General features: G+C 48.0%; 1 protein-coding gene across 1 annotated transcript in view; it reads right to left on the reverse strand.

Moving 5' to 3' along the window:
* Disc1 (DISC1 scaffold protein) overlaps positions 1 to 14038 on the reverse strand; it is a 162741-nt gene that overhangs the window by 18882 nt on the left and 129821 nt on the right. Inside the window, exon 11 of the mRNA XM_057753351.1 lies at positions 3887 to 4160. Coding sequence (XP_057609334.1) covers positions 3887 to 4160 — 274 coding nt within the window. The remainder of the gene's footprint in view (positions 1 to 3886; positions 4161 to 14038) is intronic.

Consider the following 14038-nt stretch of genomic DNA (forward strand, 5'->3'; position numbering starts at 1 on the left):
GCCCATTCTCCCTCAAACCTTGACAAAACAAAACAAAAAACCAGAGCTTCCCCTGAGCCACTGGGCTATTTCTAAAAGCTCCCGTGTCTCACAACACTTTGATTAAGTAAATTTGCCACTCCCGCCTTGTCAGCTGTCTTCTGTGAGTGCAGTATTGGCCATTATTCTGTGATGACTGGGGAAGGGCCTCTCATTGTCCTACCCCTAGTATTCTGGAAGTAGACTCAGAAGAGGCAACTGCTTTTGTCTTTATTGCTGATTTCCGGTTGCTAAAGTACTGCGTGTGATTCCTCCATGATGCCAGCTTCTCTCAAGCTTCCTTTAGCTTGCTTGGTGGCAGCTTACGGTTTGGAAAGGACACAGCTGGGAGGGAGATCAGAGGAAGCCATCCTGTCCAGGGAGCTAGGCAGGGGCGCAGCTCATTAGTAGAACAGAAAGCAGCCGGAGGGGTAGGCTACCGTCAGGAAAGAAAGAATCCCGAAGGTACTGGGGTCAGAACGGCCAGCATGGGCAGCACCCCTTCAGTACAGGAACCTAACATGCTGATTGCCCCAGCTTCTGCCTGGCTCCTGCGCCAATGTCAGTACCACCATCTATAAGCCAGGGCCAACAGCAGCTCAAGGCTCTGCAGGGAGCTCTCGGGACACGAGATAAGATAGGGCGCTCACAATCCGGGCACACCATGCAGCCCACAGCTGGGCAGTTGACTCCCTCTGGGACAAAGCCTCAGGCAAAGGGTTTTGCCTTCCCGGACTCAGCTGCAGAATGAAGGCAATGGCTCTGAGTAGCCAGGCGGGACCTTCAGCCACGGGGCTGGTGCTCCAGAGAGACAATGTGTCTCCAAAATGCGTATCACTGCACTGGCCAGATAAGCACAGGAAAAGCTTTGAAACCATCTCCCTGTGGACCTCTGTCAGAAGCCCTAGATTCGTCATGGAAGATTTGGATTGAAAAGCAATTGCCTGCCCCCCGGGTGCCATACTTCAATAGGAAAAGCAGTGCGGGGTAGCCCTGTCCAGCGGAGCCTTGCAAAGCTAAACACACCTGGGGCTGCAAAGCAAAGGAACATTTTGCCTCAAGATAAACACATTGTCCCCCAGACTTCAATAGCCCTGAAAAGCAAGACAGGAGGCCAAAACCACCTTCCCCAGGAGACCCCCGACTATCACACCTCTGAGCCTCAGAGGTCTAAAATCTTCCAGCAAACACAAGCCTTCCCTGTTTCTCCTTAGGCCTTACTCTCATTCATTGTTCACGCCCTCCTCCTGATGATGTGAGCAAAGTAGATTATCAAAAGGGGTTTTGGATGTTGTGGCCTCCAGAGAGCCAGGGATACAAAAATTAACACTAGCTATGTTTAGGTGGAAGGCCCACCTCGGCCCCGGCCCCACCTCTCTCTCTCCTGATCCTGCCTCCAGAAAGTTTGCCAAGCAGCAGTAGAGGCTTCTCCCCCTGAGAATCTTGGGACCACACCTACAGGGTATTTAAGACCTGGCCCCTAGACCTGTCATGTGATTTCTCTCCTGCCAGCCCCTGAGAGTCACCTGGGAGATGCTTTGCTCTGTTTATTAAACCTGGTTTTATTAATTCGGCTGGATTTGGTTTATTGCATTGGCAGAGAAACCCACAACTGGGGATTTTCAAAATGCTTATCTGCTGGGTTTCACCGTGTGCACAGACACTACAACTAACGAGGCCAAAGAGACGGCCTCATGTGAGGTAGCGTGCTCTGCTCATGCTTCCCTCACCAGGACAGGCCAGGGCCTCTGAGATAGTGAGCCGAAGACATTCTCTCCTCTCTTGCTTCTGTCATGGTAACAAGAAAGGTAACTGATGCCACAAAGTCTTAGTTCTGATTATTCTTTCTTCACTTTTATGGCCATTTTTATTTTTGTGTCTGAGTATCTATGTGCAGGTATGTGTGTGAGTTTGTATGTAAGTTCATGTGTGTTGAGAAGGGTGTGCATAGTTGTTTGTGTGTGCACATAGAGACCATTCATACTTGTGGAGGCCAGAAGTCAACTTCAGGTGTCAATCTTCCTTGGTTTTTGAGACAGGGTCTCTCATTGCCCTAAGGCTCACCAATTTGGAAGGGCGGGCAAACCCAGGGATCCTCCTGCGTCCACCTCCCAAGAGCTGGGATTACAAGTTTACACCGCCTTGCCCAGCCTTCTACGTGGGTGCTGGGAATTTAACTCAAGTGCTCTTGCTCACACAGCAAGCTCTCTGCCCGCTGAGCCATCCCTCCAGCTCATGCTGTTGCTGGTGGTGTGTCAGTGGACGAGGAGATGAAGTCTCCCAGCAGCAGAAACAACCGGAGCAGAGACTCCAAGCCGAGGCCTCTCCTCCCCTGACCACTCTGAGTCTTGAGCTAAGACAACCTGTTCTCATATTCAGTTCTGATTCTTAGCAGGAAGACAATGTCACTGCTTCTCCAAGAGGGGGACAATGTTCCTGGACCCCCTCAGTGCATACCTGAGACCACAGACAACATCAAACCCAAGGACAATAATGTTTCATATGTAGACCTGTCTGTGACAAAGCTTGACTTATAAATTAGACACGGTCAGAGATTAATAGCAGCACACTCTTTAAAATAAAACAACTATAACAAAATGCTGTCCTCTCACCCTGAAGAGGCTCTGCTGGCCTCAGGCTCCTGGGATAGACTCATGGCTTTCCATGGCCCACGCCTTCCCAGTGCAATGTTGGCTCCCTGAGAAGTTGTTAAGTATTTAGCAAACGCTAAATTGGGTAGCACATTGGGTAGCACAGAGGCTCTACTTCAAGCCTACCCAGCTGAGGGACCCAGAGTGACTGGGACACTACTCATCTCTCCATGGGGACATGTGTTCAAATACAGGACCAGGGTCAGCCCTCAGACAGCGCAAACACAGCAGCCAGATGTTACCCTGAGCACAGGGCACAGGTCTGTAATGTAACGGCTCTGGTCCTAATGGGGTCAGGAGGCCCCGTGGATTGACTGGGGTGCTCTCCCCACCCACCCTCCCATCTCGCTGAGTCCTGGCAAAGACAAAGGAAGGGGTGCAATGAGGGTTGAAGGTCAAAGTGAGATAGCAGAACCAGGCATCAGCTTTAGTCAGCTTCCTCCTTACAGAACCTATGGGAAGGGTACCCGGCAGCCATCAAACGAGCTCGGGAGCCTCAGAGGGGAGGAAGGCAAGTAACCAGGGAGCCACTCTGGACTCAGGGCAGGAGGGGGATGGAAAGTTGGGGAAACGGGGTGAGGGAGCCTTCCTCACTTGTCAGGGTCAGCCTCTGATTTAAAAAATTAAGTAAAATCACGTTCTAATGGAAACACACACATCAGGCCAAACAACAGGGCTCTCTGCTCTTGGTTTTGCTTTGGCTTCATGCAAACAGGAACCACAAACATTCATCATGATCTGTTTTTGGTGAAAATGACAACATGTATACATTAGAATACATGTATACATTAGAATACATGTATACATTAGAATACATGAGAATGTTTGAATTCCTAAATGATATATTGTAATCTATAAGCTCTAGAGATACAATGAAACATATGATGTATAATACACATTCTACATATCAACCTATATTATATATGATGGATAGTATATACTATATATGATTCTATATTAATTACCCTATTCTAGAATGAATTAAAACAATGGGGCCATCTAAACTGAAAGAAAGCTAATGTTTCAAGCTTTTCTCTTTGCTCTTCTACGTTTTAAACTTCAAAAAGTTACATACTATTTTGCTATCACATTCAAGAGTTATATAAACTCTGGGAACTTTATGAGAGTCTATGGAAACACCCCCAAGTTCTGTCTGTTCTTATCCCCAAACTCCACACAACGGACCCCTGACAAAGCCACGCCCACACAGGACAAACCTCTTTCTGTTGGCCTCCAGCACCGTGTGGTAAAGGGGCTGAGTGAGTGTTCCTCTCACAGGACACTTGCGAGGGGGTTTTCTCCTCTTCGGGGTGGGGTCTTGGGTGGAAAGCCAGGGAGGCTGTCCAGGTGGCCTCTCCTGCGCTGTCCACCTGCTTCTCATCTTCTGCATGCAGACCACTGCCTGCTTCCTGGAGCCACAGGCTCTGCACCAGCAGCTGACAGGCCTCCAAGTCGGCTTCCCACACTCTCACAAGCAGCGGGCACCTGCAGCTAAGACAGAAGGAAGCAGGCATGGAAATTAGCCCCGTGATTGGTTCATGCTACCCACCTCGTACTCCAGAACATCACTTTACAGAGACAAAGCATCAACCTGGGGAAATAGAAGGACCACAATCTCTCTCTAGCGTGGTGACATTCAGGTGGGTCCTTCTTAGCTGCCTGGTCAGCAAGGACACCCAGAATACCATTTGGGCTTCCAAGAACAGTCACCCAGTATGGCACACCGGGCCGATACTCCCGTTGGATCTCTTTGAGTCAACAAAGCCGCCCAGCTCTGCCTACCCACAGGCTTCTGCAGGTGTTGGTCCACTACCTGGAATATCACCCCACTAACAAATCCTCACCCACTGACACACATATAACCTGGGCCCTGGCCAGTAGGGGCCAAAGCCGCCTGCCATCCCACCCCACCCAGCAGCACACACCCACTCATGCTCCCCTCACAGAATCACAGTGTGTGGGACTCAGCTTACACAGCCTGTGTTTGGGGGAAGCCCCGCACCCCGTAGCTAGACACCTAGCATGGGAGGGGTGGTCTCTGGGCATTCTCCAGCCTGTGCCTGCAACCCCCGTGCTGGGAGGTGGAGACTGCAGCATCCCTGGGGCTTCCGGAGCAGTGAAGCTCATGGGAATGGCAAGCCTTAAGTCCAGAGAATGATTCTGTCTCAAAAATAAATGGAGAGAAATAAAATACCTATGGTTAACTTGCGTATGGCGCATGTTTGCACATGCGCACAGTGCAAACCAAATCTATGGCATTGGAAGTCAAAATAGGAGAAGGAGGTCATAACAAGGAGAGCACTGGGGGCTCTGGGTGCTGGTGGTCCCACCAGTGCTGTGTTGTATGAAATCTCATCAAGTAAGACACGTGATACCTGCTCATTTGTGTTCCGTGCTAACCCAGTGTAACGAAAAAAAAAGGAGATGGTAGTTTTCTGTGCTAGGCCCCGCCCTGTGCAGGAGGGAGGAGGGATCTGGGGTGGGACAGTCCTTAGCAAGCCTGGCTCTGGTCAGCTCCCTGGCTCCTCATTCTAGCCAATTTGGTAGGTAGAAGGTGGTGCCTTGGGGGGTCTGGATTTGCATTGCCCCACAAGGCTCATTTCCAATTCTCCGAGACAACCTCTGTAGGTGCCCACTGCCTGCCTGCTCTTTTCTCGAGTCCCACTCCATTCCCGAGACACTTGATGGAGGCATTTCATTACTAATCAGTTGCTGGCAGTCTTATCATCAACTCAACTTTTCCATTTCTTTTTAAAGATTAACTTTTGATTATGTGTCTATGTGCCCTTGAGGGCAGGGGCCTGTAGAGGGCAGAAGAGGGCCCTGGGGCCCTGGAACTGGAGTCATAGGCAGTGTGAGCCTCCTGACATGGGTGCTGGGAACTAAACTTGGGTCCTGTCTAAGAACAAGTGCTCTTAACTGCTGAACTCTCTCTCCAGGGCAAGTTCTCCATTCCTTTGTGCCTGTTTTCATATTTTCTATCCTCTTTGGAAATTAGTCCCATTTTTGTGTAGAATTGAAATGCAGTGTTATATGCTTGTTCATATTTTTAAAAATTTTTAGTGTGTGTGTGTGTATGTGTGTGTACACACCGCACATGTATGCTATGATGCATGTGTGAATGTCAGAAGAATGATTTGGGAGTTGATTCTCTACCATGGTTTCAGGGGACAAAACTCAGGTTGCCAGACTTACAAGGCAAGCACTGTGACCCACTTAGCCATCTCTCAGTCCATTGTTCATAATTAAAAAAAAAAAACACTTTAAAATTATTTATTCTTGAAGACACCTCTCCTTTCTGTCCTGTATGGGATACTTTGTCCAGTCTTACTGGAAGCTTGCTATTTGCATTGGTTTGAATGAGAATGTCCCAAAGCTCATATGTTGAAATGTTTGGTCCCCAGTTGGCAAAACTAGAAAGAACTGGGAGGTGTGGTCTTGTCAGAGGAAGGGTGTCACTGGGGATGGGCTTTGCAGTTTCAAAAGCCCATGACATTTCAAGTGAGCTCGCTCTTCTCTCTCTCTCTCTCTCTCTCTCTCTCTCTCTCTCTCTCTCTCTCTCTCTGTCCCTCATCAGATGTGAGCTCCCAGCTGTTCTCCAGCCCCAGGCCTGCCTGCCTGCGGCCATGCTTCCTACCTTGATGGCCGTGGACTCACCTCTGAAACTGTAAGTCAATAAAAACCTTTCTTCTATGTGTTGCTTTGGTCATGGTGTCTTTCCACAGCAACAGAGCAGTAACTAAGACCCTGTTTTATTAGTTGTTTGAAGACACTCCCTTTGCATCATCAATCCTTGGCATTGATTTTCAGTCTCGCCTCCATCGGCTTCTGGTCCTATCTTTACATCTCTTTCTTCCTTCTGTGGATTTATTGTCTTACCCTTTATTGCTTCTCTTGAGCCCCTGCCTCATTTTTCTCTTTCTGACCTTTCTCCTACTCTTGCTCTCTAATCTTCTAATTTAGGTACTTAAGAGTTTATATTTTTGTCTGAGCAATTCTCTAACCATATCCATACCCATATTTGTAATTTAAATCCTCAAGTATTAAATACTTTAAAATATACCAAAAAAGCCGGAAATGTATTTCAAAACCCTTATGTGCTTGCTATCAGACTTGCTGATCTTTAATATTTCTTAGGCTGGCACGAGACTAATTTCCAGAATTGATAACTTTATCCTCCTGCAGACTTAATATAGAGCCTCTGTCTTCCTTCTTCCTTGCCTCTTTAAATTGAAGATATTTACTAGCAAGCTTTCCAGTTTGGGGCCCAATGCAGTGATAGCTTCTCTGTGGCTCCTGGGCCCTCTGAGCCAGTGGGAATCACGGGATAGGGCCAGTGGGAATCACGGGATAGGGCCAGTGGGAATCACGGGATAGGGCCAGTGGGAATCATGGGATAGGGCCAGAGGGAATCATGGGATAGGGCCAGAGGGAATCATGGGATAGGGCCAGTAGGAATCACGGGGTAAGCTGCAGGTCTCTTTTGGCTCCCAAGGAAAGAAGTCAACAATTCCCCTTGTTAACTCCTGTAATGCCACAATGATTGATGAATACGGTGTGTCTCCTGCTTGAATGAATGTGGGACTGGCCCGAGCTCTCTCTAGAACACACTAGCCAAAGTTTAGGTGCCAGTTTCAGAGGTGCAAGTCATGTGGCAATTCAAATATATGGCCGTGAGACAGCACTGTCCCTTGTAGGCCATGTGATCATTTCTTCAAGGACTGGGTTTCTGAGGCATCTGCTCCTGCATCTGTTTGTACTAAAGGGAGTCATGGGTGGTGTGTAAGTGGTGAGATGCCTGCTCTTCTTGCCCAGGAAAGAGATCGGGTCATTTACCAAAACTGCTTTACCAATGAACAGCTCCGAGCCACCCAGCTGCCTGAGAGCAGGGATGATGTTTGGAGCAGTAACGAGGCCACTTAGAGGCCTGAACCTCAGTGCCTGCTCTGCGTAGAGACCTGAGACCCAGCCCTGCTCTTCCTTTCTCAAAAGCTGAAGGAGGCCTAACAAATCAATCAACCACAACCATGCCGACTCCTGGGGAGACTGAGCGTGGCCATGCTTTGTTGGGAATGGTGATGGCATGCAGGGATCAGGGGGGGTCGCCTGCCTCTCTACTGAGGAAGTAGAACATCCCGGTCATAGTGGCTCATGGGTGTAACCCCAATACTTGTGAGGCTGAGGCAGAAGGATTATAGTGAGTTCAATGCCAGCCTTGACTACGAAGTGATTTCTGGACTACCCTGGACTAGAATGAGATACTGTCTCAAACAAAAAGAAAAAAAACTGAGAACCCTGAGTTCTAACATAGATGTCTGTAATCTCAACCCTTGTCACTAACCCACCTCTCCTGATTGACTCTGATTTAAAGGAACACAGCAGCTTCTCTGGAAACTTTGAAAACCTTCAATGTTGTCGAAGTAAATCTGCTGGCCTGGCCTGGCCTGTCACCTGGGTACCCTTTCCCTTTAAGAGACAAGCCCCGCCCACTCTCAGTCACCTGCTTCAGGCCAAGGCAAACACATCTCCTGCCTCCTTTCCAGCTCTCTCTCTCTCTCTCTCTCTCTCTCTCTCTCTCTCTCTCTCTCTCTCTCTCTCAGTTCAGCCTTCCTCTGGAGCAGCAGCTTCCGCCTCGCTCCCTTCCCTCCTCCCCTCCCCACTTCTTTCTTTTCTTTCTCTCTCTTCTTCCCTCTCCCCCCAAATAAACTCTATACCAAGCTCTCTCTGCATGGCGTATCTGTCTGTCTCCCACCCTCCAAGGGACCCAGGCAGGCTTGGGTCACCAGCGACATGAATAATAACAATCAGGTCCTTTTACAGACCCATAATAGAGGAAAACATCCACCCATAAAGAAGGGAGATGGCTCTAAACTCTCAACGGAAGCCACTGATGTGCATGTCTGCATTCTTTCTACTCCCAGGGCAATCTAGTCTCCAACAGAGAGAAAATGCCATTACTAGAAATGTTTAAGTTTTATTCTTTGATTTATTTTTTATTAATTAAATTTTTTTTTAAATTTATGTGTATGGGTGTTTTGTCCGCATGCATATTTGTGAACCATGTGTATGCTTGGTGTCTGCAATGGCTCCAGAAGGACATCCAAGCCCCTGTACTGAGTCACAGATAGTAGTGAGCTGCCTTGTCGGTGCTGGGAACTGACCCTGGACCATCTGCAAACATAGTCAGTGCTCTTAACTACTGAGCCATCTCTCTGGCCTGTCCTTTACTTCCTAAGGAAGACACTTAATCTTATTTTATTTTGTGTGTGCCTGTATACACATGTAGAGGCCAGAGATAACCTCCAGTGCCTTCCTCAGTCACTGTCCACCTTGGTTTTTAAAGGGTCTCTCACTGAACCTGGAGTTTGCCAATTCAGCTATGATGATTGGCCAGCAACGTCCAGGGATCTGCCCTTCTCTGCCTTTCCAGTGCTGAGATTTCTAGCATGTACCCAGCCTACAGGATGGAACTGCTTACACTCAAGGCTGCTCTTCTCCTCTCTAGAAACACCCTCACAGATATGTCCACAGGTATAGGCAGAGTTTTCCTGTCCTAACTGCCTGCTCCCTAATAACATGCAGCTGCTTCCCAAATAAATGAATGACTCAGAGACTTTATACAAATTATAGCTGTTTGGTCAATAGCTCAGGCTTATTACTAACTAGCTCTTACAGCTAAATTCATTTCTATTAATCTATGTGCTACACCAAGACTTGTGGCTTTTACCTCTATCCCATTTTGTATGTCTAATTTGTTCTCCACCTGGCCAGCGACTCTTCTGACTCCACCCTTCTTCCTCCCATCATTCTTAGTTTGACTTTCCCACCTAACTTTATCCTGTTCAGCCATTGGCCAGCCAGTTTGCTTATTAAACCAATCATAGCAACATATATTCACAATAAACAGAAGGATTATTGCACAGCACAGAAGTATATTGTAATTTCCTAGTCACTTCTCAAATCCAACCAAATTGACAATTCAGACTAAGCCCCCATATCCACAGTTACTGGATGGTGCTACAGGTATATTATGTCATTATGTCATTTCGTTCCCAAACAACCTCACATTGTAGTAATTAGACTATATCATAGAGGTTTCAAAACATACTTTCAACCATGCCACTCCTATAATCAGACATCCAGTGTTTATCCTCTCTCTGGGATCTGGGCTAACCTTGTCCACAGAGCACATGTCGGCTTTCTGGGAACAAGGCTCAGAACTGCTACGAGTGTTTCCACCTAGTAACTCTTGCCCTGTGAGGCAGTTGTCCATGCTGGAGACTCCTGGCTGGATGGACCATGGGCAATGGCCCTGCAACCTCATCTGATGGCTACTGTTGGCATGTGACCTGAAGGCACCCCCCCTTGGGGGAGGGTCTGTCTTACTAAGACACCCCCATATCCATGCCTCACCAGCTGTGAGCAGAACGGAGTGCTGTGTTGGAGCAGAGCTCTACCGTGCTGGTGAAGGAATCCAGGTGTCTCCGAAACCACACACAGCATGGCTGGCTTCCCTTTCTTATTATGGTAAAGCCAGCCAGCCATGGATGGCATAAACACTTCCAAAGCTGCAGATTAGCAACAACGTGCAGAAACAGGAGCCCGGCTTCCCTTCCTGTTCTTGTGAAAAACACTAAGCAAAAGCAATTTAAGGGAGGAAGCATCTATTTGGCTTACGTTCACAGTCCATTGCTGAGGGAAGTCTGGGAAGGCGCTCAAAGGTAGGCCTGCTGGCTTTTCCTACAGTGTTACCTCCAGCCTGGGAAGTCACTTGCAGCAGAGGAAGCACAACAGGAGCCAAGGAGAAGGTTTGCTTGCTGGCTCTTTCAGACTTAAATTCCGCTGACTTTTTTTTTTTTTTTTCCCCGAGTCAGGGTTTCTCCGTAGCTTTTGGTTCCTGTCCTGGAACTAGCTCTGTAGACCAGGCTGGCCTCGAACTCACAGAGATCCGCCTGTCTCTGCCTCCCGAGTGCTGGGATTAAAGGCCACTGACTTTTTTTATATAGCCCATGGCCATTTTTCTGGGGAATGGGGCTCCCCACAGTGGTCTGGACCCTACTATATCAATTAATCAAGTCAATCCCTCACAGACATGGGGGCCAACCTGATCTGGGCGATTCTTCAATTCAGACTCCCTTCCCAGGTGACTTTGGGATGTGCCAAGTGCAGAGTTAAAGCTTACTAGGACAGCAGTGTGTTTTTACTTGTCCAGTTTCACCATTGTGTAGTGGGACAGGGACATAACTGGACGGACAGTTTCACCACTGTGAAGTGGGACAGGGATGTAACTGGACGGACAGTTTCAAGGAGGAAGTATTAAGTATCCTGGTTTAGGATATGAACCCCAGTCTTCAGGTGCTCCCATTCCACCAGCTTGTGAGAGGTACAGATGTCTGGCAACTTGGCAGGCTCCAGGGTCACCCAGGAGACATCCACTGGACGTGTGCTTGCTCTGGACCCTTCTATACCGCTTCCTGTGTGTTCCTCGGATGCCATCAGAATGGCCCTTTTACCCTTCCAGGAGAGACGCATGGTTTCTAACGACAGGTGGTTATTTCTTGTGCCTTTTACTCTCTCAAACTGTCTCTCATTAAATCCCAACCATAATTGGTCAGCGGGTAAAATGGGACTTGGCAACGTACGCTGGATGACTCAAGTCTGATCCCTGAACCCACAGTGAAAGAACAGAGGTGACTCTTAAAATCTGTCTTGCAAGATCTCCTGAGTAAATTGGGAGCATGAAGGCCTTGGGAGAGGGTTGAAGGGGAGGGGAGAGGCAGGGAGGGGAGCAGAGAAAAATGTAGAGCTCAATAAAAATCAATAAAAAATAAAATAAATAAAATCTGTCCTGACCTTCACGTGCAGGTCATGGAATCCAATAACTCTTACTACTACTACTATGACTTTTATTATTATTATTGATGCTGTCATTATTATTTTAAAATCTAACCAGTTCTTTAAGGTCAATATCAAACCCCCTATCACCCTTATCTCCCCAAACTCCACACTCAAGCATGTTGCCTTCCTCTGAACCACATGGCATCTGGCAGGGCTCTTAATATAACCACATCGCATTTCATTCCACTGGTCAGACACATGCCTTCCTTTTCATATTTAAAGGGGCTCCTGAATATTTCATGCCCCCTTCTTTAAATCCCAGGAAGGTGTTACTCACCACGGGTGCTCAGGAATGACCTAACGAACTGAACAAACACCCAGGGAAGCTGGAAACATATCCGTCCTCATAAAGGTCACCAGAGGGAGGCCTTCCTGGTGAGTAACTGTTACAGAACGACCACATTAAAAATTAAAGTCTCGGAGTAAACAAGGGATAGACCATTCTAGTTGGCTTCTCAGCTGCTCAAGAACCAAACACTATTTTCAAATTATCTGCACAATGTTGAAATGGCAGAAACTTTTCTAAGCAACTGAAAAGGACAAAACTGACATCTGTAGATACATGTGAATATATGTACGCATGCATATGTTGAGGTTTGAATATATATAATAAGATCAAGGTACCAGAAAACATGGTGTCTTGTAAGGGAACAACTCCTCGTGATGGTCCTATCTAGCTGCATCCCTCATGTGGCAGGAGAAGCAAGGACCACTTTCATAAGGATGCTAATGTTCATAATCATGATGAGGGCTACACCCTGGTGGCCACTGCCCTGGAGATTAAGGATCAGGATTTTAACTGAGACATACCATAGATAGTCAGATCATAGCAGATTGTTTAAAGGTTTGCAATTTGTAGGAGAAGGACCAGGAGAAAGAGGAGGTAGATGGGGGAGAAGAGGAGGGAGAGGATGAGAAGGGAGGGGAGGAAGAAGGGGAGAGGAAAAGGAGGGTAAAGCTGAGGAAGAAAGGAGAGGAAGAAGTGGAAGGGAATCGATGTGCATACAGATCACCTTAAGTCACTTGAGAAATCTTGTTGAAATCCAATTTTCTGACCTGTGTAGTTCAAAGGGTGGTGTGTGATGTCAGCGTTGGCGCCCTATCCCAGGACCTACAAGCTTCAAATGCAGAGAGATCTGAACTGGCCCAGGTGCTAACACAGTACATACGACCCCACACAGGCTCAGGTGGGTACGTCTCCAGGTGCTAACACAGTACATACGACCCCACACAGGCTCAGGTGGGTACGTCTCCAGGTGCTAACACAGTACATACGACCCCACACAGGCTCAGGTGGGTACGTCTCCAGGTGCTAACACAGTACATACGACCCCACACAGGCTCAGGTGGGTACGTCCGATGTGCCCGTAAATCCCCTTGGAGTTTCTCACAAACTCTTTTGCAATGCTGAAAACCTAGGAGTTCTGCTCAGCTCCAAAGCCTCCGACCGCAGTTAAGGCAAAGGCGCCCCAGTGCCCACACCCGTCCAGTTTCCAGGAAGGAAACCAACCCTCTTGGTGCAGCTTCCATCTACCACCTCTGGAAAATTATCTCCAAAATGCAAAGATGGCCAGGAACTGAGTGTGTTTACACAGAATTGTGGAGCGTCCATTACACATGTACAGGGAAGAGCAGGTGCAGGGGGCGCCACCACCCTAGGACCCAGCAGGTCTCAGCTGAACAGAAGGTCAGTGTGTCAGGGCATCGCTGGGGCAACAGGCTGAGATGAAATCTGGGACCTGCCAGAGCCCAGGGCAGACTCACAATTGTACCAAGGAATTGTGTGCAGACATCTCTATCTATCCAGGCACACAGTATCATAACGGCTGAAATCTAAATTGAAGTCTAAAAATAGCACAATAAAATTCCTTCCTTCCTTCACTCCACAGAGAGCAAGTGGGCTGACATCCACAGCTGCAGGGCACAGTTGACTTCCGGAGTTCACACGGGCAGAACAGTTACACAACTGCCCCATCTTGCAAACACATCGCCCATCCCAGAAAATGAGGAAGCAGAAGCAATTACCCGGTTGGTGGAAAGCGATCATGGATATTTGATTATAGTTATTAATGGGGAGAACAGGAGGCAGACTGCTGAGCGGAAGGCAAGCACTAAGTGAATGTGTATGAGATTCCTGGAGGGGGATTAATTTCTGTTTGCTTTTCATCTCTCAGCTACCATCTGAATGTGACATCAAGTCTAAGCGTGGCCTGTCACATCCTTATCAGTATTCAGTGCCACTGCACGCTGGCCACATTATCTCCGCTGGATGTACCAAACGACGGGTCTCTTGCTGTGGGGATCGTTTTCTTCCGATTCTAATGCGGGACTGATGGGGCTGGCGACTGGCTTCTCAGAGGTGGGAGACGTACCTCCAAGTGTCAGAGAGACATTCCTCAAGCAAATATTTATCCCTCTGTGTGTTTTCTGCTGGTGCTGAGCACACAATACTAATCTGGAGGGCACATGAG

This window comes from Chionomys nivalis, chromosome 21 (genome assembly GCF_950005125.1).
Source record: "Chionomys nivalis chromosome 21, mChiNiv1.1, whole genome shotgun sequence".
NCBI lineage: Eukaryota > Metazoa > Chordata > Mammalia > Rodentia > Cricetidae > Chionomys > Chionomys nivalis.